Raw genomic sequence first — 26,853 nt, forward strand, 5'->3', positions numbered from 1 at the left:
AATTAAGACCTGGCTTCAAGGTCAAGGCATTTTAGGTCATTGCGATTTATTTTCCCATAGGAGATGCTGTGAGAATTGTAGTAAGCATTTTGCATGAGGAAGGCTAGGTACTAATCAAGTATAGCACCCCCTCTTGGTTCATTAAATTGCTGTTTTATGGGCATAGCCAGGTAAAACTTAGCTGTAGAAGGCTCTAGACTGCCAGGATAGTGAAGAAACATTTGGGGCTTTGGGAAATGACTGTTTACTAAGCAGAGCAGAAGAAATTCAGAAGGTACCATAGCAAACATGATGATCCAAGCCCTAAGACTAAGAACTGTTATCAGAGTTAAAGTGTTTAGCATGAATCCTAGATCTCAGCAAAGGCTCAGTTGGTCTCAGAGTGTCTGCTCCATCTTCCTCCTACCTCCTCATCCTCCTTTCTTCCACGTTGCTCCTCACTCCTCCACTTGTCTTTCTTTTTAGTGTATTGGATCACCCCAAAGCAAGTGTCTATCATATTAAATACAAGGCTTTATATCTAGCTAAACTTTTAATCACTGATGAGACTACACAATGGTTTCCCGAATTTGTTGTGTCTGCTGACATATCAGTCTCTATTTTTTTTTTTTATGTTCTAGGCCAAAAAGGATTACTAAACTGTTCTATTTTTCTTAAGCTCAAACAATTGAATAACTATATGTGAACAACTTGATAACTACTTGGGAAAAAATACACAAAAAGTGAAAGGCAAAATAGTATTTTCATTTAGTTTTTAAATAACAACAGTTAGTTACTATGGGATGCATATATTTGCTGAGTGAGGAACAAATTCTCTAACTCTAGAATCAGGTCAGAAAAACGCCATCTTTGTTTTCTATTCTGCATATTTTTTTGTCTTGTCTTTCCTTTTTAAAAAATCATGGCAGGCAACAAAACTACAGTCCTGTAATGGTAAGTCGCTGATAGGAATATAACCTTACTCAGTGCTGAAACTGTAACCTCTTTTGAGACACTGGTTTATATAATGCCCAACCGATTTTGCTGCTTTTGAAAATTCAGAATGTGCCTGGTACTATGATTTTGTCACAGTGCCCTCTTAGTATCTTGGTACACATTTTAGAGAAATGTTGAATGAATCAAACAGTAATTACTAATAGTTGGAGTCAGATATAGACTAAAACGTCATAGATCAATGGACCAAATTTCATCCTACCATGTTTACTTTGGGTTTCACAAAACAAATGGTTGCTTGGATTGACTGCCAGTGATTCACAACCTCTATGAGTTTATGTAATGGGTTCAATGTAGATTTTTCAAGAGAAATAAGAACACTTCTGTACAACAGTAGCCCTTACCTGAGGCAGCATCAGTGGTGTTCTCTGCTATAGCTGAACTAAGATGAATGCAAGGAGTGTTCGGGATTCTAAAAGAATGCCATGTGACACAAATCAATGGCATATGAAGAGGTTGGATGGCTGAGCAGTCTCCAGAGTTTGAAAGTAGGATGTTTTTAAACAATGGCTGGAATATTCTGGAAATTCAGATACTATTTTGGTGGATGCCCCAGTTCCAGGTTACTGTCCTGCTAACTGAAGGGGGAGCAATAGCCTCCATTCCCCAGAGACAGCCTTGGGCTCTTGGTGAGCCTTCAGGAACACTGGTCAGTTTTTACAAGCACACAAAGATAGGCATATGTACTAAGACTGGACACCTTTACAACTGCTGCTGGACACTTTTTGTTTCTATAATGAAGAAAAATCCTCCTATGTATGAGTATTTGTTGGTCAATTTACAAAGCTGCATGTGCCTTTATATTTTTCCACTGTCTTCAACAAGTTTATTGCCCAATTTGAGAAGCAGAAACCCACACCACATATAGTTTACACACATGCCATCTATAAAGCAAAGGATGCTGACACACAGTCCAAAATGGTATAAGAGGTGGCTAGACTACTTCAGAAAGAAGATAAAGAACTGAAGAAGTTCAGCCAAGAGCAGAGTAGAGAATGAAAGACAGGAATGATGAAAATAATGAGGCTTGTAGCAAGTATTGCATAGTATTTTGGGGAAATGATAAGTAGTTATTATAGCTGAGTGGATGACACTGGAGGATGTAGGAGAAGTTAAAAATAGAAAGTTGAGCATAACCAGGACAGTGCACTTCCCTGTCCTCTGTGGAGCCTTTTGTTATTTGTTTTTTCTGCTGAGTTTGTACAAAGCCTCATAGTCCTTCTCAACAGAGTTCGCTAAGAAGCTGCTATGAAGCAGTTGGGACCACCATTTGAGATGGAGCAATTCACCATTTCCAGTCTGGCCCAACTCTATGTGTGTACACACTTTTTGCTATTGTTGTTTGTTCATGAATAGTTTTAAAGATAGAGTTGTATAACTCTCAGTGAGCTACTAAGTTGATTTTGAGTTGTAGGTGTTAAGTATTCTGCTTTGGAGGCTTTAATGTATACTTTATGCAATAGGAAATTGGAGGCTTGGGAGATGTCTCAGTGGTTAAACATGTTTGGTGGACAAGCATGAGGTGCGTTTGTGCTTGCTAGTGTTCAAATCCCCAGAATACATGTTAAAAAGCCAACCATAGTTATGTACCTCTGTCCCTGATGCTGTGGGGGTGGGGATAGACACAGGAGGCTTGCTGCAGCTTACTGGACAGCAGCCTAGCTCCAGGTTTAGTGAGAGACCCTGACACAGAAGAATAAGGTGGAAAGTGATAGAAAAATGACACCCAACACCCTCTTCGGGCCTCTGCACATGCATGCTGGTGCACACACACACACACACACAAGGATACACAAGGACACACCAGCAAGCACTCACCACAACGTACCCCCACACACACAGATGCACACACACACCAGCAAACACAAGTGCATACATACACAACACACATGCAAATGATAATAAACCAATAAAGAAATGTGTGTATGTGTGTGCACATGGGTTCACACATATAGAAGGCATTGAGTGTCTTTCTCTACCGCTCTTTACCTAAATTTTGAGACAGTGTCTCGAGTCACTGAACCTGGACTTCTCTGTTTTGACTAGGCTGGCTGGCCAATCAGCCCCTGGAGTCTGCCCATCTCACCTTTACCATGGGTGTTACAGAAGATACCAACAGCCCGTTTTTATGTAGATAAGGAAAATCTACATTCAGGTCCTGGGGCTTATGCAACAAACATTTCACCTACTGAGTCACCTTCCTAGCCTCATGGTCTCAAGGCCCCCCATAGGATTTGGTCCCTAGATTTCTCTAAATGAGTCTTCCATTTGTACTTTACGCTTACAGTGCTGTTGCCCTCTCTCATCACACCATTGCTTGCCTAAGGATCTACTCACCAAGATCTCACCAGTTGTCAGTCAAGATGTGAAAGGTAACTTTGAATATAGACGTAGATTTTTAATTATTTTTTGTTTCTCCCTCAGCTAATTCAACGAATAGCACACAGTAGAACTCAAAATATGAACGATAGCATTCTTTTTTTTTTTTTTTTTAAATTTTGTAATAATCTCACACAGGGATAATAGTAAAACATCAACCTTACCTGATTTAATAAACATGCTTTGTTTAGAGGGTGGTGCTAACCTTGGTGTCAGATGACTTCAAGGATGTTGTATTTGGCTCTAGGCATCATATAGCTTAATCTTAATTGCCATATTATAGATTATGGATTTTTGTTTTTCGAGGAAAGAAGCTATTGTGGTGAAAAGACAGAGCCGTGTTGTAGGGTTATGGGTCCCACATCTGCTCCGCCACAGGACATGGCCAATCGGGAAGGCAGAACACTAGAAGTTTGACCGAGTTTACCCCACGCTGTCACAGGGCGGGTGTTGGGCCAGAGCGAAGACCCAGGAGACTGCATCGGGGGTGGGGAAGCACAGTTTGAGGCGCAGGACAGTCGGATCTGGCTTGGAGGTCTGGGCCTGCAAGGAGGCGGGAGCTGTCTGGTTGTCAGGCTCTTGGATACCCAGGCGCCACTAGGAGTCTCAGAAGAGCTGAGAACGGAGTTGGGGAAGGTCCCACACTGTACCCTGTAGAGAACTGGTACAAGAACTGAGATTGTTTCACTTGACGATCCTGAGTGGAATAATACTAAAAGGGCACTCTCTCAAACACTCAAATACCCGGAAAAGAAAGCTATGCTTACCTACTTTGTGATGAAGGACAGAACCAGTGCAGGAAGAACGGCTTTGGTTTGTCTGTTTGATTGCAGTTCTGGAGCCTGCATGCAGGACCTTGTGCACACTAAACAATTGTTCTACCACTGAGCTATGTCCACAGCTCAATAGCAGGAAGGAATAGGTGAAGCCATTAGCCAGCACAACGGTTCTTCTGAAACTGGGGTTCTGAAGAAACTACCACATGTTAAGGTAATTCAGGGACACCTCAAAGACTTCAACACAGAGATATAATATTTTAAAGAGAATAATAACATATCTCATTTTCCAAATTTACTTGTACATAAAAACCTTTATTCACAGATCAGTGTTAACATCTTTTAAAACAAAATTCATCAAATAGTTTGAGTTAAAGCTTCTTGAAAATGAACATCTTCTAAAGGACAGGTTCTCACCAAATTATCTGGGGAAAGTAGACGATGTTGTGACCTCTCTTATGCTTTTTGAAACCTTAGTATTTAAATACTGAAGGATTTAAAGCTTGAGGAACTGGGGAAAATTCTCTTAAGAATATATTGCATTATTAACAATGTGTGATCCAACATGGCTATAGATGAGAACGGTGTGGCAAAAAGGAACAATTATGAGGTCTTTTCTACAGGGGCTGTGAATGTTTTCTCCTAGGAACACATGACACAGTCCTAATATTCCCAAGCTCGTCCCCTGATTCACACATTACACATGAGATAATGTCTCTCAAACAAAAACTCCACCTGCTCCGCCCACCCCCACAGATTTTAGTAAGTTTCTCATGCAGGTCCTTGTCCATTTGTTGAATAGCACAATTTAGAGCTTCAAACCTAGGATATTAGTATTATCCCTTTTCGATAAGCAGGACATTTCTAATACCAAGGGAGAAATGTAAACAAAAATTACAGGAAAAGTAAAAATATATAACAAAGAAGCTAAATAGAAAAAAATTAAAGGAAGTTGGGTTAGAAAAACATTTTGTCATTGAAGATTTGCTGTAATAAGCAAAGTAAGATGTAATAATAAGATAAAGCTGTCCCAGCAATGCTGAAAAGGCTGGATTTCAAAGCTATAGTTAGCTTTTTAGACAGATGTTCACAGAAGAGCACAGCCCAGGCCAGAAACAGGAGAGTTCTTTAGAGGGGTGTGCAGTACAGGAGAATGAATAGTTTATATGCATTCCTGTGTCCCCACGATTCTGCTTACTGTCTTTAACTGTGGTTTCCAGGATCTGTCAGTACTGAGAAAAGGGTGTTTGGATAAGTAGATTAACTGCTGTGGTAATCAGAAAGAGGTATCTTCCAAATGCAGATAAAACGCCATTCTATTAGTCTTCTATCTAAAATCATATTAAACTTTCTAGCTGACAAGCTAGCCTCTGGATTAGGTCATACCATAGGTAACATTTTTGACATCCTCATGAATAGCAAAGTTATATTACTGTTAAAGAAACTTGAAATACCAGTGTTCTGTACATTTGGCCCTAAACCAACAAACACATTAACAAGTCGAGCTATGGGTTCCAAATACCTGATAAAGGAATCTCCCAAACTTAGCATATCCATGAGACTCATCTCTATTACACGTTTGTACTTTCATGGCCATTTGGAAACACTGGGCCAGCTTGAGAGACACTGCCTAATGTTTACTGAGTTTATCAATAGTGTGTAGGACACAGAGTCTTGGGTCCTTGTTTAAAGATATACCTGAAAACCCAGTCCTAGAATTGCCTCTATTGTGGTAGAAAAATGGGGGCGACCCACTCAGATAAATGCTGTCTCCTTCTCATAACCTGGTCAGAGGAAAAAATTGTGGCCTGAAGAGAAGCACTGGCTAAAATCAGAGCCAGGGGTCAGCTATCCGTCCATTGAGTCATCAGAGCCGTGTATTCTTGGTTTCCAGGTTGATCACATTCCCCCGGAGGTGAGGAATCTGCTTATCTGTGGCCTCATGGATACCCTCTGACTTCAGAGGAACATAGTAGTAGCCCATGATGGAGAAGATCAGGCAGACCACCAGTAGGAGGCAGGAAAACAAAACGAATTCAGCCCACTGCAGGGAGAAATAAACCAAAGAGAAGATTATGAAAAAAACTAATTTTTTTTTTTTTTAAGAGCTAGGAGTGGAGAGAAGGGAAGATGGCTAAGGAACCATCACTTTTCTTGGCAGAACACTAGGTTCACTGGCCTCTCCTCCCACAGGTACATGGTGGTCATTATTGCCACACACATATGTCTACTTCCTGGCAGAGTCTGTTATCTAAGCCTCTCATCACTGATGGGGGAAGGGAGAAGAGGAAGTTGGAGGGGAAACATCCATATATAGATATTCATAGACATGAGCTCCTGCTCTCCTTGGATCCATACCTGTACCAGGCCACTGAACTGTGCCACGACAAGCACAATGATATTCCCAACCGCAACTGTCAACAGCCAGGCTGCCTGGAGCACAGATTTCATGCTAGATGGTGCCTAGGAAGGACACGTTTGTAAACATTCAGACTCTCTATTCACCATCGCCCACAATGACTTCTACCTCCCACCTCCCCCACGACGTTCAGCTATTGAACTGATTCATGGGATGGCAATAATACAACAGTTAGAAGAAAGTAGATATCTTTATTGAATGTTTTGATTCATTGCACCATATAATTATTACCACAACCTTACGAAATAAGCTGTATTACTGTACTACTCTGAAAATACAAGAAAAGTAAAAAGAGCATAAAGAAAAGGAAATAAAACCTCCACAGAGGGATAATTTACTTGCTCATGTTACACAGCAGGTCATGCAGCCAATATTTGAACATGAGTAGTCTAACCCTATAACCCTTGGTCTTCATCTTTTTTTTTTTTTTTTTCTCCAGAGCCCAAACAACATAGACTCAAAATTTGCCTTGTCATGATCCTGGAAATCAGGATGACTGTTCAAAGTCATACACAAGGAACTCATGAACCAAAGAGATAGAGGTCTTAGAATTAAAGGAGGTCATACAAGAACTAAAACACATTGTTTTCTAAGTGGTGTCACCATTTCTACTTGCAAAATCTTACCTGAGAATAAGAAAATTCAAGTCCTGTGACCGAGAACATGACCTCTGCTGCTGTAACCAGGATATACTGTGGTAGCTGCCATGCAATGGATAGCTTATTGGCTGGAATGTCTTCTGCCTTCCAGGCCTGAAGACCCCGATTGGTGATCTTAGTGGGAGAAAGATGAAGTGGACTTCTCAGTAATCATAAGCAGACACAGCTAACTCCAGCATCCTATGATCTAGCTCTAGCTCTGCCATTCCATGATCTACAACTAACCACAGCACTCTATGATCCAGCTCTAACCACAGCATTCTGTGTTTTAAATCTAACTCCAGCATTCTGTGATTTAAATCTAACCACAGCACTCTATGATCCAGATCTCACTACAGGATTCTATGATCTTCATCTATTCCTTTCTTTTAGTTTCACTTCTCTGTTACCTTCGAGAGCATAGACATTTCTATACAAGTCCAGCATTTTGAATTTTCTCTCGCTAACACTACATTCATTTCCCTGACTTCAATCAGCTACAGTAAAAGTCCTTGAGATTAAAAAGTCTTTGATGTCCAAATGCCTTTGGCTCTAAGTCAATAGAACATTAGGTGCAAAATAGTGAAGTAAAAGAATTTTGGTTTTTCTTTAGTTGAGAATGTACATAATAGCCAGGAATCTGTAGTGTGTGTGTGTGTGTTTGTGTGTGTGTGTGTCTGTGTGTATGTCTGTGTGTGTCTGTGTGTGTGTGTGTGTGTGTGTGTGTAAAAAGAAAGGAGACATAGACAGAGAGATAGGAAGGCAGGCAGGCAGACAGAGGGAAGGGAAGTGGCTGTAAGCTACTTACATTAGTGATCACAAATAAATATGTTGTACCAAAATCTAGTTGACCTAAATCGAGAGTAAAGACTTTGTCTTCAGTTTCACAGTGCACTGCAGGATACCTGTGACAAGATGAGATTTGGTTAGAAGAAACAGCATTGCTTTGGAAAACACTCTCATGACCAGAGAAGAGAAATCTCAACTCTAATGAGGAAAGTGATGAAGCCACCTGTCTTTGAAGACAGACACTTCTAAGAGTGAGCTGTTTTTTGTTGTTGTTGTTTTGTTTTGTTTTGTTTTTCCCACTTTGGATCCACACTTGCTATTGCCTTCTAAGCACATAAGAAATTCTAAACCCTAAAAGACTACACAGATCAACTTTTGTAAATTTCAAGCCCTCAAACTATTGTCATGTAAATCTTATGACTCAGGAATAGTATAAAACAGGAAACCTGAGAGGAAATTCTAAATAATGAGGTACCAATGACCAGTACCAAAGAGCAGGAGCCAAAATCAATAATAAACTTTCTGAGCCTCACAGAGGTGGGCTGTATTAACTATATGGTGTGTTCATCACAACTAGAAATCAGATGAGCCTGAGGAAAGGAGGCAAGAATTAAAAAGCAGAAATCTTCTGATACCCCAAGTTAGCACAGATATGCCTGTGTCCATCACCAAAACACAAAAACAACATTTGAAAAGATAAAAGTAAGAGGTCCACAAGGGCAAAGCTCTTACTTTCCTCTTAGCACAGTTCTGTATTCAGACACTCCGTAGTCTTTGCCCACGCTGAGAGGAGCATCTGCATCCAAGGAGATATTCATGTCTTTATTCAAAGTGTTAATAAACCTGGGAGTAGACAAATGATTTACACATCAGAAAATCATATCCAAACAAGGACACCTGATACTATGTTACTCATAACTATATTCTAAGTGTGTAAAATAGTGGCTGGGACAGAAACAAATAGACAAACAAATGAACTTGAATATAAGAAGTAATCACTAGCCTTAACTTACTCTAGGAAAAACAGACTTCTTTTCTAGAATATTAACTTATGACTGACACATACTCACCAGATGGCCAGGAAAATTAAAAGGAAAGTCACACATGGCAATCTGATTTTCCTTTCCAATCTAATTTAGAAATACCCAATTTCCTTTTATTTTTCTTTACTCTATGTATGTGTATCTATGTGTGTGTGTCTATGGAGACTGTCTCTCAAGATGTTCACCCATCTTGTTGTCTGAGACTGTATCTTTTACTGAGAGCCGGGATTATAGGTTCACTCCATCACAGTGGTTTTTACATGGGTTCTGTGGCTTGAACTTGGGCCATCACGCTTGCACAGCAAGCTCTTTACCAACCTAACTATTTCCCCAGCCATTTTCCCCCTTCATAATGGTGGAATTTCTCAACTGAGATTTAAGAAAAATAATATAAATATAAGTATATCTAAAAATATAACATTTTATATCAACCAGCTATCTTTTTATATAGGAAATCCAGTTTGATTCATGGGACATTTAGAGACCCACCCAGCAGAAGGCATTTTGTCACTATATTTTAGTCTTTGGAAATCTTGGGCCCTTCCAGAATCCTCTTTCTAGTATTATGACCCTAAGTCCCCCTCAGAATGGGGTTTTGGTTCATTTCTGTTTAATAATTTTAGTTTTGGTCTCATTCTAGAGGTAAAACCCTTTAATTTACCTGGCCATCTGGTGAATGAAAATATGTCAGCCATAAGTTAATATTCTAGAAAAAAGGGTCTGTTTTTCCTAGAGTAAGTTAAGGCTAGTGATTACTTCTTACATTCAAGTTCATTTGTTTCCTGTCCTGCTAGTACTCTGAAAGTTGATTCCTAGCTCTTCCTTACTGATACAGAAATGTCTGTCCCTGGTGCCCTGTCTTGCTTTGCTTTCTCTGGGCAGTTTGTCTTTTCTGAAGCCTCTGCGGCACAAGCACTTACATGGATTTTACTTTTCAGTGAATTCAGACTTTGCCTCATGGTTTCTCCTCTACATTTTAAATAATAACTAGCTGGTCTTGGTCTCCAATTCCAGCCACAGAGAGGAGGCAACTACCTTTCTATCTGTCCTGTGTCAGCTGACAAGATCTTTAACCTTATCAGGATTAAGAACCAACTCTTTTGATACCTCTGTCAATTTATAATGAAAACCTATATTTTATAGGGCAGATATCCAACTACCAAAAATGAAGGTAGGAGCATTTGCTCATTTCTAAATGTTTATCTGATGAACACAGACATTTACAGTTATTCCACTCAGGGTAAGATAAAGGGATAACGTTAGGTAGAACCACCTTTTATGGTAGAAAACAGAGGATTTCCACTGATTCAGGGTTATCTGCCAGGAGAAAGCATGCTGGTACATTTGCCTTTTACCATCCTAGAAAATGCAACAGACACCAGTGTCCCTGACTTTTACCCTTGCTCAGAACAAGTAAAATGTGAGGCCTTTTTATGTGAAGTCCCCAGCACCCAAACCTGATGGCTGTCATTCCATTGGCTGGTTTGATTCCTGTATCCATTACCTGCAAGAGACAAAAGCAAAAAATCAGTAGGAACTGACAAATGGAAACCTATAGTCAGAACATTGCATTTTCAGGCAGATTGGTGGTGACTTCTGATGAGTCTTACTTCAGGACAAGATTCAGAACTTGAACAATTTTCTAACTTACCAGCATACTGGAGATACTTTCCCCATCCTCATGAACGACCAACTGGTAACAGTTTTTCTCCTCTACAGAATGATCATTGTGGACAGACAAGTTGTTATACTTCAGATGAAAATGTAAATCTTGGCTTTTTGTTTCCAGGCGTAGTTTTGAATAGTGTGTTGTGTTCTACAGGATGAAGAATGTATTCACTTTCTTTGTTAGTGTAGACATTACAGTTTCATAGCTTTGGGATGTGAACCCTCATCCAATACTAGTTCTCTCTCTAAATTAATTATTTCATTCCTAGGATACTGGCATAAGACACAGAGGCATATATGAATGAGGGGGAATGTTCATTATAACATTATGCATAATAATAAGTGCAGAGGGGCTTAAGAGATGGCTCAGTGGTTAAGAACACTGGCTGCCTTTCCAGAGGACCTTGGTTCCATTCTCAGCACCCACACAGTGGCTTACAACAATCTGTAACTGCAGTTCCAGGGCATCTGATGTCCTCTTCTGGCCTCTGTAGGCACCAGGCACACACCTGATGCACAGATATGCACACAGGAAAAGCATCCACACACATAAAATTAGAAAATAATTTAAAAATAAATAAACATTTAAAATAAACCCTCACAGGGCTATAACTGTAGTTATGTGGTGGGAGCGTTTGTACTGCAAACAACAAAACCCAACTTTAATGTCTGTAAGAACATGCTTAAATAAACTATATTTAAAGGATAAACTATGATGCAATCACTAGAATACGGTGACCAGAGATTATTGAAGGATATAAGAAAATAATTATTTTCTTGATTAATTAATGCCATTAAATAATGATGAATATCACTAAAGCAACCAAGGCTACTATAGCTTATACAACTTCCCATTCATTTGGACCCATACTTTACCTGAAAAGAGCTGATGGACTCCACCAAGAGAGAATTATTTCTACTTCCCAGCACTGTCACCTTTATCTCACCATCTGCCAAATTCAAGACTTGTAAGAAAATCTCTTGGGAAGCTGGCTGAGGATGGATCAATCCCTGAGAGACAGATAGAACAAGAACACGTACCTTAGTGCTGTCTCTGACAGCTTAGCCCCGCTAGCCAAGACTATACAAGTTTATCCCTCTGAAGAGCATTTGGCTTAGAAATCTGAAAAGTTAACTTTTTTTTTAATGTGGGGAAGACCCCAATTCCATGAAGCTGGCAGTGATGAATGATAGGTAACAAACATCCTTTTAATTGTGGTCTCATAGTTCTTTAACTAAAGGTGGCAGAAGAATTATGTGTATAGTTACAAAGGCATAAACTTTTGTTCCATAAGTATCTGAGTGTTTGTGTCGTGGAATTTCCTGAAAATAAACTCAGAATCACTCAGGTGGAAAGTGGACCTCATTGTATTGTTGCTGTCTTCATTTATATTTACCAGGCTGTCCTGTGAAATGACACTGTGGTGTGTCCCAAGGTATCAAGATTGAACATGTAAGGAAGGTGAGTGGAGCAGATTGGAAGCTTAGTAGTCACTGAACTCACATTTATTTTTATCTCTACAAGTGCTGCAACTGCAAAGGCCAAGCATGCTAGGATCATACCAACAGCCATTTTCCTGAGTGATCTGTAGAGGAAAAGGAGAAACTATTATATCTACCCCTTTCTCAAAGGTACAAAGCCCAGACTCTTTAGCCTGTCTTTAAAGACTTACTTAATTACAATTACCTTTTAAAGTATTTTCTAGAACTCTCCCTAAAACACCCTTTAACTCAAGTCACACTTGCTAACTCTCCTCTGTAATATACCTCTTTTCTCACCTTTGCTTATGATTATGATTACTTTAGCGTTATGTCATAACATCAAATATTAAATGTAATTATAAATATTAATATAGTAATTAGATACATATTCAATATTAAATATAATATTAAAATAATGGTAATATAACCAGACTTGTTATAGACATCAACTGCTGCAATTCTTTGACTCATTTTCTTCTTTAGAAGTCTTTGTTAGTCTCAGTATCAAGAAGGACTTGCTCCTCTCTTCTTCTATGGCATTTCCACTTTCCCTTCCTAGAGTATTTACCAAAGATAACCCACGTAATGGTTGCCTTTGCCTGTATTCTAGCTCCATTACTAACCAGTGAATACCTTGAATAAAAGATCTGTGCTTGATTTACATCCACATGGAGTTTGGCCCTAGACTCCCTACAGCCTGCTCCATATAGCTGACAAGGGCATTTGTATGTCGTAAAGTGCTCACCACTTGACTGTCACAAGTACATTGCTGTTACATCAGATATGGGAGGAGACTTGAGCTGTTCCTCACCAAAATTTACAAATGATGCTTTCTAGTAAGCATGGGGCAGGCTACTACAGTGCCCGCTAACTACCAACAATGCTGTGCCCAATCCTACAAGGTTCTTTCTTAGTTTCATAGAAACAGCAGGGGATTTTGAAGAGTTAATTATCATCAAAATCTTAGGACTTGGTCCAGGAAGATAGCTCAGAGTATGATGCTGTGAAGGCTGAGGACCAGAGTTCAATCCCCAGAATCCACATGGTAGAAAGAGAGAACCAATTCCCACAGGTTTTCCTGGGCTCTACACATTTGTTGTGGCACACACACAAAGTTACCCCCTCCCCACCACACACAATAAGGCAGACTTCTCTGGAGAAACAATTTTCAAGAACAAAGCAGCATGGTGCTTTAGAAAGCTAATACCCCATACTTGTTGAGACCAACCTCTACAACATGATACACTCAAGTCTGTAACATTGGCACTGACCCTCACCAGTTAGACCTAATTTCTACTTTTCCACATTAAGAGAATTTTGTCAAGCATGGAAAAATAAAAACAAATGAATGTTACATTAAAAGAAATAACTATTATATAGAAACACCCTAGCTCTTAATCATCAACAAACTGAACAAACTGAGTTGGCATGTAATAATTCATGTCACAGTGAGCACTTACGAGAAGTTAATTCCACACTTGGAGATCAGTCGATAAATGACAAGGTCAAACAATGGGATGAAGATAAGAACCAGAAAGGGATTTAGCACCTGCAACACCATGGTAACAAGGATCAGTACAAGTTTCCTTCTGTCCTGAATGATCTCATACTCTCATCTGACAGCATGCTCTCTCTCACGTCTCCACACATTTACCTTAGTAGGTGAAAGAGTCCACATTTCTCAATCTCCTTATACCCAAGGCTCTACTTCCCTTGCAAAACATCTTAACTTACAAATACACCAAGAGAATAGCTTTCCTGAGCCTGTTTTTCTGTCAGTCAAATTAGGAATCATTTTCTCCCATTGTTCCTTGTCTTTAGTTTCACATCTTAAAGGGGAAAACGAGGGGCTAAATAAATATCCCGAAATTCGCCATCAGAAAGCAGAGATTCTGACTTTGTTGCTCAAGCAAAAAAGTTTATACTTTGTTTTCGTTTGTTTTGGTAGTACTGGGGATCAGACTTAGGACATCCTGTGTGTCAGACACATGCTGAGGTACAGCCCTCACCGTGGGTTTGCACGTTCCTTGGGAATATTCCCAATTATACTATCTTGATGTAGAGAGAATTCAATGCTCACACTTTATCCATGGGCTCACACTCAGTCTCCCTGGAGTTGAAAAGAACTACAACCTTTACAAAGGATGTGAAAGAGAGAAGTGAGGTCAAGGAAACTGTTTTCAGCATGGGCCTCCTCAGCACATGAGGAATACATCAGAGGACAGCCATTAACCCAAATGCTGCCACAAGGGAACAAATGAGGTAACAAAAAGGAAAAACACACATCTATGACTACAGACAAGTCTCCTACCTGCATCTGATCCGGCTGAAGTACAAAAAAACCCTGAAACATCATAATAAACTATAGTTAGATAGTAGCAGAAGACGAGGAAAGCCTAGGTCACCCATCTTGATAGTAAATAAGAAGCATATTAAAGACAATTCATCAAATCTTTGGTTCAGGATTTCTGATTTACTGGCAAAGGTATTTGGGCTGCGAAGACACTTGGATGGCTTCCAACTATTTGCTAAAGGCAGATGGATCCCAGGGAGAAGACTGCTTTCTGTGTATGGGTAAAGTACTCATTCTGCAAAATATTTGGGATTTGCAATCAAATTGTTGTGCTCGTGCATAATGGAGGCTGGGGGAGGAGCAGTAAGTCTGACGTTTAAACGTGAAATCCACTTGTGTTTTATACTTGTCTCATCCATTAGCCTGAAGGTAATTTGTTCAATAATTGGCAATAATTCTGTGCATCAAGACTTTATGGTGTGAAAATGTTTGCTTTGTGATATCATTAGATCAAGAGTAGTTTTTTTTAAAAGAACAATTAGGATTACAGATTTTTAAATGAGGGGTGTTCAACCTGAACTACACTTTGCTTGAGAGTGATAAAGTTGTATGTTTTAATTAATTTCATCACCATAGTCAGGGATAGTAGCGACAGAAGGACAGGAACTGTGATCAGCCTGAAGTTGCCCCTGACATATTATGTTCAAATTTTAAATTTGCTCAGAGAATCAACAAGAGAACTGCCATGGCAACTCCTGAGCAACTAGCCGAGGGGAGAGGTCAAATTATGCTTTGGAGGCTCCTGGTGTCACCCACCCTGTCTGCTCCAAAACAATCAGAATAATAATCTAGAGGTGGATGGAACAATTAAGAATAGAGAATGGACCAAAGGATGGACTGGACCAAAGAATGAACATGGGGAAAAGATAAAATAGTGTTTATAATTTTTTTACTCTTTCCATAGCTATAAATGAGACATTTCATTAAAATTTCCCACAGATCTCATGAGTCCCCTTCTTGATGTAGCCTAAGGAATAGGAGAAGTTGTGTAAAAGCATCAATCAAACTTTTTCTTGCTATGTCCTAAGACATGCTCAAATGGAAGAAAATCATGCAGCCAGGCTTCCATTACTTCATCTGCTATCTTTTTAGCACATCATGAAGGGGTGAGTGAGTGGGGCAATCTGGGTATTTCCTACCCTTACCCTCCCGATTTCTAAAGACAAGATTATGATTTTTCATAGTTATCTTTACCCCACTGAGTGGTTTTGGGCTTAATGTACATCTCTAATAATCTCAAGTCAGTTTTGTTTTTTAATCACAAAGATTAAAGATGTATGTATAAATAAATAAAAAATATGTATAAGCTAAATTAATTACAAATAAATTATGTACAATGAAGAATTTAACAGATGTTTTTGGAAACCTTTTCAACTCACCAAATCGCCATTCATTTTGTTAGCTTGCAGAGTCCAGCGTGAGCCCTAGAGCAGACAGATTTTGTTATGAGATATCCTTTTCCAATGGTAAGAAAGAGGATGAAGGAAGACATGGTTTTCAAAAACCACTTATTACCTGTTGGTCCAAAAGAGCCCAGAACATGGGCAGTGGGATATAAAGGAACAGTATCCTGGTCAGTGCCTTCACATCCATAATGAGATGCTTCTGCGGGGAGAAGAAAGAGCAGGCAGAATTGCCAGAAGTTCCAAATGTGTTTTTCTTGCTTAGAGTAAAAATGGTCAAAAGCAGTGAAAGAAGAGGTCAAATGTGCCAGAAGAAAAGAATTTGAAAGACTTCATAGAATTTTGAGGTATTTCTGCAGTTTCCACTTACTGGGTATTTTTCTGCTGCCCAGTCTAGCCAATGTTGTCGCTTTGGAATGTCCTCAGAACGGTTCCTGAAGCGGTTGCAGATAGCAAACTAGGGCAGAGACCAGAATCAAAGACAGACAAAAAGAAAATACCCCCTAATTATCCCAACGCTTTATCTCTCCTGTCAAGCATGGACTTCAAATTTTACCAAACACAGAATTCCAATATCTGAGGCGTAATTTTAATCTTCCCTTGTTTCCTAATAGCATCATTTATAACTGTACTCAGAAGAATTTTGCCTACTAGAAATTGACTACTTCTAAAATCTTAATGGTCAAGTAGAAGCAAGGAGGACCAGCTAAACTCAGTTAGTCAAAAGGTAGGCTCATAGAAGGAAGAAGATTGGGAAAAACATATGCCCACGTGCGGAGAACCACACATTTAGCATGGCACCTTTCCTTTCTATTGAAAAAGGCAAGCAGGCAGGCAGGCAATTCATGAACTTACCCATATGCATTTGGTAACTTGAGCCACTATGTTCCCTTCAGGAGGCGGTTTTCTGTACATCTTGCTTCCCATTGCAAACACAACTGCAGTGGAATCACAGACAGCAGTCTTAGTTTCTCAGTTAGAATATTCAGTTGTCTGCGTCAAATCTCACAGAGAACTGGCTTTCACTCCCTAACTTCAGAGTAGCCAAGAGAAGGCAGTGGTTAATTGTTGGGAGACAGTCAAGGAGATAGAAGTCATCCTTGCCCCCCTTTGTCCACCTCCACATGTGGTATGGTAGCGACTTTGGTTGATTTTCTTTCCCGAATGCACAGCTCAGCTGTCCCCTCCTTTCTATTACCATCGCCACCTCCCCTATTCTACCTAGAACAGTTTCTATTCTTAAATGTTAAAATGTCCATCAGCTTACTTTTCATTTTTCTAGTCAGTTTCTTCTTTAGACTGATGCCAAATTAAAATTTTCTTTTCATGATCTGCCTTAAAAAAAAATCCCAATTTTTTAGCAGGAAAAAAGCCTTTTTAAATTCATCATTATCCTATCATCTATTGAAGAATTATAAGTAAATTGCTAATCATCTTATACACCTCAATTTATTTAGTCTAACAAAATATGTACTATATTTCCATTTTAAACAGGAGTACATTGAAGATTAAATAAACTAAGCACCATGTATGAGATTTCATGGGTAGAAATGTCCATAAATAACATTTTGGCATGAGGCCTCTCTAGTTAAAAAAATATGCTCTCAGCATAACTGATGAATAGTATTGTCAACTTGACAAAACCTAGAATCACGTGGGCAGGACCCTCTGAGAGTGACTATGAGTGATTAGGGTAACTGAAGTAGAAGGGCCCACCCTACATAAATGTCATCATTTCCTGAGCGGGGCCATGACCAAATGCACCTGAGCATTTTTTTCCCCCCATTAAACTCGGGCAGAGTCACACCGGCTTGCCCTCTGCAGGCAGCTACCTTAGCCACTGCGCCACTGCTGGCTTGCACCTGAGCACTCTTGAGCATCTGCTAACTCATTGCTCTCTGCAATGTTGTGAGGTAGGTGTAATGTGACCAGCTGCTCAAAGTTCCTGTTGCCTTGACTTCCCTGCAGTGGTGGACTATTACCTGGAACTGTGAGCCAAACTAACCCATTCTCCCTTAAGTTGCTTTGGTCAGGATATTTTATCACAGCACCAAGAAGCAAAGCTATACCAACCACCATGAAGAAATACATTCACACATTCTTGTATTACACAATGTACTTGACACTATGGGAATGTAGGAAGAAAAACACATGGCACCTCCTCTCACAGAAGCTCACTTTATCTATGACTTCTCACCCTGTTTCATTACTCTTCTTTAATACCTTATGCTATAAGCACTGTCTATTATTTCCTGTCTCCAATCCCCAAATCCTAGTCTATCCTGTTAGGATTCTTCAGCTCACTCTATGTATCATAACCCACATCTTTATTTCTTAGTCTTCCTTTTATTTACCAAGTAGTTGGAACTGAGCTGGCCCTCCTTCCTTCCATTCCCCTTTCCACTCTGTGTCTTTCTCCTTCCTTTCATCTGTGTGACAGAGTATCTCTTTATAGCCCACTCTGGCCTTGAACTCACTATGTAGCCTAGGCTGGAATTTAACACATGATTCTCCTGCCTCTTCCTCCAGAGTACTAGGATTACAGATGTGTCACTACATTTGTAGTTTCTATGATTTATTTGAGGACTTTTCTTTGTTGCCTGTCCTTTAAATTCTGTTGTGTCTTTAGAGTTTGAGCCTAGGTCTTCTTTTTTGCCTTACTCTTATTTTGTCAGTTTTCTATTTTCAAAACTTAATTAGTGGCTACACCTTATAGATCCAGATCTGTACCTAAAGCCTAATATTTTTTCTCTGGGCCCTAAAGCAGTATTTCCATGTAACTATTTGGTGATGCACTTAGATGTCCCAAGAGCATCTATAATACAACTTATCCAAAACAAACCCTCCAGCATGGCCTTAACCTGTTCATCCTCACTATCTCAACTAATGATTTATTACCTAGCCTGTGGTTCAAGTCCTAACCCTGTATTCCCTCACTTCACAGATCCCACTGTACCAAGGCTTGCTAATTCAGAAGGGACCGAGATAGGTGAGCCAAGTAAGGTACTCACCTCAAATACAAAATTTAAAGGAGCAAACAAGATCAATATTAGCCTTGCCTTACCCTTAACCCAAGTTCTTCTCCATAGTGCAAACCATTGAAAAAATAAAACACTTACCCCCCCAAACAACTATTTCTTTGCTCAAAACCCCCTTTTGCTGATTTTTTTTTTTATTGTCTTCACAGTAAAGTTTTAATTCTTTCATGGCTTAAATTGTTCTTTATTATTTTGTTTCTGGCAGTTTTTATTCTTTGTTGCTCTCTCTTTTGCTCCAGATAATCTGAATTATACAAAGCCTTTGATCAACCATGATATCTCTCATCTAAAGACACCAACCACATCTTCTTTCTTTGATGAAGACTGTCCATCCTTGAGGTCTTATATTAGAAGTTTCCCTGTAGGCAAAGCCTGACAACCTCCAGAGTATTCATCAGAAGCCCTTCTATGAGCCCCATAGCTTTCTCTGTACTTCCCTGGTTGTGATATTGACTGTTCTATGTGGCAAATCCCAGTTTATTTGTCTGGATTACTTTTCTTGTACTATATAAATTCTTTGAGAATATGAACTTATAACTGTCTAAATTACCCATATGGTTCCAATACCTGACACAAAGTCTATTACGTAGGAAATATTATTAGCACCATAAAGTTCAGCCGCTGACTAACAAGGACAGATACCACTTATTTAGCATTATAATTCCAAAATATTTTTGAACTTTATAATTGCTTTAATGTCTAAATATTATTAGTGGGCAGTGATATAGAAAAGCTGCCATGATAATAAGTGTAAAAAAACAAGAAAGTGCTTGCGGAAAATACTTAGTATTAAAGGGAGAAGGAAGCAGAGAGTTGATCATGGATCTTCCGGAATACTTTTGTTTGGAATTGGGAGCTGTATTACTTTCAGCCTTTCTGGTAGAAAAGAATCAGAGCAAACATTGAATCTCTGTGCTCCCTCTCCTCTGTTGAGCTCTTTATGTGTTTGGACTGGATATATTCCAGAGGGGTGTCACCCAGAGGCTCAGAGTGAGACACGTTTCCAGGTCAATGACTAGAAACAATCACACCCAAGCCTCCCCTTAGGGGACTTGCCTAAACTAACAGGCCCACATATCCCCCATCTCTTCCAGGACAAGGTTCTCAGTGCTAAAAGAATGCCACTTGATCTAAGTTGCATTACTTCCTAACTAATCCAGCTCCTCTTTAATTCTCTTTGTTCAATGGGAAATTCTTTGGGAGCTTTGCAGAGCAGAGGAGAAAAAAAAAAAAGCTAAACCTGGAAGCTACTTTGAAATGCCCAGGCAATCGAAAGTAGCATCTACTTACCAGAAAAATAAGTATTAGATAACACAAACTAGATTGAGACAGAGGTTGAATTATCTTAGCTCCTTCCTTGCATATTTCAGCAATAAGCAATGGGTTTCAATCCTGACTACACATAAGAATCACTTGAGAGTGCCAGGCCTTGGTTTAATCCCAGCACACAGGAGACAGAGGCAGTTGAGGGAGTGGGTGTGGGGGAAAATTACCTGAGATATTTAAAACTTTTAGGCACTCAAACTCCTGATTGGCAGTCCTACATGTACTCCAAAAATTGTTTTTTAAAAGGCTTCTTTGAAATGTATTAACTATGTGACTGTGGCACTTAAAAAGTGGCTTATGGGACTGGAGAGATGGCTCAGAAGTTAAGAGTATTTGTTGCTCTTTTAGAGGACCTGGGGTAGATTCCTAGTACCCACATGGTTACTTACAATTGTCTGTAACTCCAGTTCCAGAGCACCTAATGCCCTCTCTGGCCTCTGTGGGCACTAAACACACATGTGACATACAAATATATGCTGATACACAGATAATAAAAATTTAAAGTTTAATTTCTGATGTCATTCATAAATTATCTTCAAAACCAAAGGGAAACTACTACAATGACACTTGCCTGATAGGGTTAGTGGAAAGGTACAATGAAGTGGTAGAGAGTCTACATGATGCTTTTTACGTGGCAGGATCAATAGCTCTCAACACCCCTTTCCACGACACTCACCAAGTGCTAGCACCATGAGCAATCCTGGAATTCCAAAAGCCAGTGCATAGCAGTCTTCACCAAAACACTTCACATCCCCTGAAGAAAACAGGAAGGGAAGAGCAATTATGAATCACAAATCTGTGATATTTTACTGAATAAGGTCAGGCTCTTGGTGTAGGCATAGCTATCCTCTCTTCTCCCCATCATCTACCCCCGAACCCTTCTTTTAAATAGACCAATCAAAACTAAAAAGGTCTCTTATAAGCCCATAGGAAAGGAGAAGCTGGGCCACCTGAAACTGTGAATGGCTTTTTGGTTGGCCAGAATAAAGCCCTACACATCCAGCCCCATAGAAAGAGTCCTAACCTCTCAGCATGGGTGTGATGAACGTAGAAATCAAGCTCCCTGCATTGATGGAGAGGTAAAAGACCGAGAAGTATCTAGTCCGGGCATCTGCCTGCAATGAGAGATCATCAGGGAAACGTGTCTCTTAGCTCCACTCCACTCCATGTTAAAGACATTCGAAGCATCAGGTCCAGATCTTGTGACCATCTCATTGGCTCTCTAATACAGTGGCTGGCTGACCCTAGGCGAGCATTTACTCACCTTCTAAACTCAATTACAAGCCCTTTAAGACCTAGGGAAAAGTGACCAACATGCCCCAATACCATTCTTGTTTCTTATACATTTTTATTATACTACTAATTTATTTGTATTAAATATCCATTTTATTCAGTGTATTGTGAGTTTCTCCAGGGCAGAAATTTTATTCAGTAACATTTCGTCCCTAGAAAAAATGCTAAGATATATTAGACATTCAATAGATGTTTATTGACTGTGTGTTGATTGACTGTATTAATTAAGCAAATGACTCCTTGAGTTAATGAATGTATTTTGTGAAGTGTATGGTAGGACAGTGTAGTGCAGCTACTATTGATCTAGGAGGAAAGTATAACTAGGGTTTCAGGGAGCTAGATCTTCCAGAGGGTACAAAAAGAAATCTGCTGGCCTACAAGTGGCTTGCAGAAGCTTGAGAGTAAGTTTATTCTATTCATTGAAATATGTCTGTGGGCCAGCTACTAAATACAGCAACTTTCAAGTGAAGTTTTTAATAGGTGATCTATTGCACAGAATGTACTTCATTCTGGCACTTCAGCTCTTCCTGACGCACTAGAACAATCAGTCCTTCCCCAGGCTCAGTTGGTGGCGTGTCTTTTGCTCTGTCTTCTCATTCCCATGTACATGTACTTTCGCTCTTCTAACTCCTGTAGTTCATTGTGCACAGAAGCTGATCTGCCAGAGGTCTGTCATTTCTCCAGTGTCAACCAGCAATTATAATCCACAGATCCCTGAATAAAGTGTGCCGAATAACCCAAGCGGTCTGTACAGCAAGAGAAGCATAGGAAGATATGACACAGACAGAAAACAGAGACAGGAAGAAATAACAAATCTTGTGTTGTGAAGAAACGTAAAGAGGGAAGGAGTGAACATACAGACTAGGGAGGGGAGAAACAGAACCGGGATAAACAGCATTGGGAGAAGGAAGAGATTCATGAAGAATAATGTGCGTGTGTGTTCAAAATGAGGGATTCAGAAGTATTTCAGAAGTATTTAGTAGTTCAAGAATAGATTGTTCCCTGTCCATTTGTCATATTCCTCAAATGTGCTCATTTTCATTTTGGTCACATATGCCCCATCCACCATTGACAATGGAAAATATTACGAAGAGATCAGCCAGGCAAGTCCATCTCTAAAATGGAATTCCATTTCATTGCAACTGGTCATTTCCCCCTTCACAAAATCATCTCTGTGTTATACTTCTAATTCCTAATGTACTCACCATAATCATTCTTAGTACCGCAAGTGAAAGTAAGGCCATTGTTTCCCATCCTATGTGAAGTTTTACCTTCCATGAAGCAAGCACCTAACTTCCTATAGCTTTCATTTCTTGGACTCAGATTTAAACATGGTCGTCCCCTACTACTTATGAACAGCCGTATATGATTATCTCCTTGGGTTTTATTTGCTCATTTGCATTTTGTTTTGAGTCAGCATCTTGTGTATGCTGAGCTGGCCTTAAAATAGATATGTATCTGAGGACTTCTGACACCTCGGCCGCCATCTTCCAAAAGCTGGGGTTATAGGCCTGGGCCACCACACTCAGTTTATTCCTTGCTGGGGACTGAACACAGGGTTTTGTAGATGCTACACAAGTACTCTACCACCCGAGCCACATCCAAGCTCCCTTGCTGCTTATCTTATTCAGTCTCTGTGTCCTCATTTTCTTCAACCTTTCATCATATGACGTGTCTACTTCCCACCTTGGTAAGTTTCCTTTAACTGACCTTTAGTTTTCTCTATGCTGATGACCAGCATCCAGCACAGAACTCAGCTCCCCAGACTGGACTTGATCAATGGATTACCTCAGTCTTAGCAAATGACTACTTGACAGGTTCTTCATTTTGATGTTGGTCACACACTCTTGAAATACAGAAATAACAAGACTCTTACATGTTGCTCTTCAAACTGGTCTCCACCAAAAGCTGCCACACAGGGTTTGATACCTCCTGTTCCCAGAGCTATTAGACTCAGGCCAACCAATGATAAAATTCTGAAATGGAGAGGCAAGGATGCTAGAACCATGTTGATACCAAACCAACTGAAGAGATGGGCTACAAAGATACACAGGAGAAAAAAAAGATATTCAAGGATAACATCTTCTTATCACATCTACCTTGTGGGTCCTTTCTACTTGCCATTCCAGGAACTACTCCTGAGAACTTATCATCTTCACAATTGAGGCTCTGCTAGGAAGCTAGGAATTGTATTGCTTAGTAGATTCAGTGCTTGGTGGTTCTATTTATCCTTAGCATGCATCAAGTGGAAGAAGGTACTTCAGGGACTTGAAATCTAGCACACCAGTTTTTAATATTTTAGCAATTCAGTGGAGAGATTTTATGGACTCTACTATTATATACATTTACTAAGTACAAAGTAAAATATTGAAATCTATCACAATAAATAGGAATGGCATCAATAAGTTTTATGTAACAGTGATAAGAAGGTGTTTGGTGTTTATTACATTTCAAATAAAGTAAAAAAATAAACTCAGAGTGTGTATATATGTGTGTGTATTTAGTTGAATATATATGCCTGAAGTAAAGAGAGACAGTAAAATGGTAATATATAGAACTACATATACACAGACATACCCCAAGCTTTGGCTATGACTTTTCTAATGTAAGTAAATAAATAGATGAATAAGTGAAAGAAAGTATAAAAGGTTTTCTTACTTTCAAGCACATGAAGAGTTTTTATCAAAAGTATACTAATTAGCCATTCTACTTGTCTTCAAACGTTTACTTAATAAAAACTGAGACCTGGTAATGTAAGAAAGGGTTCTGTTGCTTGTAATCCTTTTGATTTTAATAAGTTTGGCAGTAAAATTATACATTAGAAAATAGAGGAGAATCTCTGATATAAAGTGGAAAGCCACCTGTAATGACTCTCTGAGACATATACCTGCCTAATGTAAGGAAGGTGGCTCAGTGGTTTTCATGATTTTACTCACGTATGTAGCAGTTTTCCTCCCAGTATTGGTATGGCACCCAAAGACTTGAATATATGGCCAAGAACATATACCAGGGAGAGATAGATGATTGTCCTGTGAAGAAAGTCAAATTAGTCAGTGAATGGTTCAGAGACTTGTTCATCCTGTTCTCAGTAAACAGAGGAGGAGACTGGAGTGGAGGAGGAGAGAACAAACTGGGAAACAGAAACAATGGCGGATGGCATACACAAAGGAGGGAAAGGGAGTATGAGTCTTCATCAGGAGCATCTTGCTCAGAGGGTGCAGATGTTTCTTTCTAGGTCTCTTCCCAGATCTTCTCTCTGCTTAGCTCTGTACTCAAAGAGACCCTATTTCTATACAGATATGACAGGAACTGGGAGGATTTGCAGCAAGCACAGTGATGTTTCAATCAATAGAACAAGATACCCCCACTTGCTCTTTTTGCTCAAGAAATACCTCTTAGCTCTAGGAAGCAATAAGAAAGATGAATGCCAAGTAACTAGGAGTGTTAATACAAAAAACTTTCAACAAGCGCTGAGATGTAAAGGGATCAATCTGGGTAACTTGGAGACTTGGGATAACTGTTATCCCTAGGGTGATTTCCACATAGATAATTTACCAAAAATAGGGTGTACAAAGGACTTGAGCTGTTCAGTGATAAAAATTATGCAATTGGTGAAAACTACCTGTTAAATAAATTTTTTTCCAATAGATGTAAGAAGCAAATAAGTAGCACATTATGGAATTCCAACACAAACATGTGTAGAGCTCTACCCACTGACATGACACAATATTGCTTATCCTCCCTATGTGTATTCCCATAAGTGGAATGTGTAGTGTGTGTAGTATCATATAAATAAAATGCTAATGCTATAATAAACCTTCAGAATTATGTACTTTGTATTTATCATTTTAAAGTGTTTTATGCTAGTGGCAAATATAAAGAATGTAATGAAGGTGCCAGGAAGTCTCTAGAGGTACCAGGAATCTCAACTTGGGGGTTTCCCATTCCAAACGTCTAATCTTCTTAAATTAGTTTTCTGGGGGGTAGAATCCTCATTGAAATAAAAAGAAGAAATAGAAAGAAAGGCAATAAAAAGAAAAGAAATGCAAAGAAAATGAGTTATCGCAAACCTCAAAGAGATGATGCTAAATTGTCAGAGATAAACAAAACTAAACAGAGCTGGAGAGCTGGCTCTGTGATTAAGAGTCCTTGCTATCTTTCCAGAGTTTGAATCCCATCATATTTGGTGGTTCATAGACAGACACCTGTAACTCCAGCTCCAAGGGACCAGATGCCCCCTCCTTCCCTCTGCAGGTACTCACCCACATGTGGCATTCTCTCACACAGACACACAGACATACACTCAAAAATAATAAAACTAAATTCTTAAGATCTCCTTACACAAGAGTTAGAGATTCTGCATGCTCATTTCCTCTTACACAGTTTGGATTCTTGGACAGTAAGCAGAGAAAGGCTTTTAGCAGTTATTCAGAAAATCATATATTGAATGTTTAAACTATCTTCCAAATGCAAATATTCTACCTCCAAGATAACATTGAAAAAATACTCTCTCCCTGTCTGTTTCTGTCTGTCTGTCTCTCTCTGTCTCTGTCTCTCTGTCTCTCTGTCTCTTTGTCTCTGTCTCTCTCTCCCTCCCTCTCCTTCTCCCTCTCCCTCTTTCTCTCTCTCCTTCAAGGGGAGACAGTTAGCACAAGCATAAAACAGAAACCAGAAATAAGACAGAGAGATAGGAGGAGGGGACTAATTTGAACATATAAATATTCCTTTTTCCTCCACTGAGGCAAGGCAGCCACCTCAGGCTTTAAAAAGCGAAAGAGGAGTGAAAACATGTTCACTTACAGTTTTTGTAAGATCAGGAATAAAGTGTGGTGGTAGAAATAGCAAATGTATTCCACAGGACTGTAGTCATCACTCTATTTGTGTATGAAGCCCTTTCATTCCCATCCATACACACATACATATATCTACAAGGGGAAAATCAGCCACCTTCTAAATCATCCCCTATCTGAATGAGATATCAAGTCACTCCCCAAAGTGTGTTGTTTTAAACAAATGCAAGACCCAAAGCAAATAAAAATCCTCTTCATTACTGTACACACCTGTTCCCAGGCTCGATGGTGTTTTAGCCAATAGTGCCTAGACTCAATTATAGAAAAAAGACAGCGGTGAAAATATTTTAGGTGTCCTTTTCTGGTTTAGAGACAATGCATATAAAAACAAAATGGTGGCAATTGCTGCAGGCAGCTGGAGTTAGGATGGAGGAGGATGAGCATGCGTGCTGCTGTGCCCTCA

The 26,853-nt window shown here is 39.5% G+C and overlaps 1 protein-coding gene across 2 annotated transcripts in view; it reads right to left on the reverse strand.

The window, feature by feature from the left end:
* Positions 1–4,442: 4,442 nt before the first annotated feature.
* Slc15a2 (solute carrier family 15 member 2) overlaps positions 4,443–26,853 on the reverse strand; it is a 28,385-nt gene continuing 5,974 nt past the window's right edge. Inside the window, exons 4-22 of one of the 2 annotated variants that reach the window (XM_034515586.2) lie at positions 24,537–24,629; positions 23,477–23,576; positions 21,332–21,422; positions 20,984–21,061; positions 16,799–16,881; positions 16,314–16,400; positions 16,056–16,145; positions 15,920–15,964; positions 14,499–14,531; positions 13,648–13,736; positions 12,210–12,291; positions 11,582–11,716; positions 10,689–10,853; positions 10,495–10,541; positions 8,727–8,837; positions 8,014–8,110; positions 7,194–7,340; positions 6,507–6,611; positions 4,443–6,192 (exon numbers count right to left, since the gene is read on the reverse strand). In XM_034515586.2, the coding sequence (XP_034371477.1) occupies positions 6,016–6,192; positions 6,507–6,611; positions 7,194–7,340; positions 8,014–8,110; positions 8,727–8,837; positions 10,495–10,541; positions 10,689–10,853; positions 11,582–11,716; positions 12,210–12,291; positions 13,648–13,736; positions 14,499–14,531; positions 15,920–15,964; positions 16,056–16,145; positions 16,314–16,400; positions 16,799–16,881; positions 20,984–21,061; positions 21,332–21,422; positions 23,477–23,576; positions 24,537–24,629 (1,855 nt within the window). In that variant the 3' untranslated portion in view covers positions 4,443–6,015. Of the gene's footprint in view, positions 6,193–6,506; positions 6,612–7,193; positions 7,341–8,013; positions 8,111–8,726; positions 8,838–10,494; positions 10,542–10,688; positions 10,854–11,581; positions 11,717–12,209; positions 12,292–13,647; positions 13,737–14,498; positions 14,532–15,919; positions 15,965–16,055; positions 16,146–16,313; positions 16,401–16,798; positions 16,882–20,983; positions 21,062–21,331; positions 21,423–23,476; positions 23,638–24,536; positions 24,630–26,853 lie in introns of both variants that reach the window. The other variant, XM_076942894.1, reaches the window with a different exon arrangement.

This window comes from Arvicanthis niloticus, chromosome 12, assembly GCF_011762505.2.
Source record: "Arvicanthis niloticus isolate mArvNil1 chromosome 12, mArvNil1.pat.X, whole genome shotgun sequence".
NCBI lineage: Eukaryota > Metazoa > Chordata > Mammalia > Rodentia > Muridae > Arvicanthis > Arvicanthis niloticus.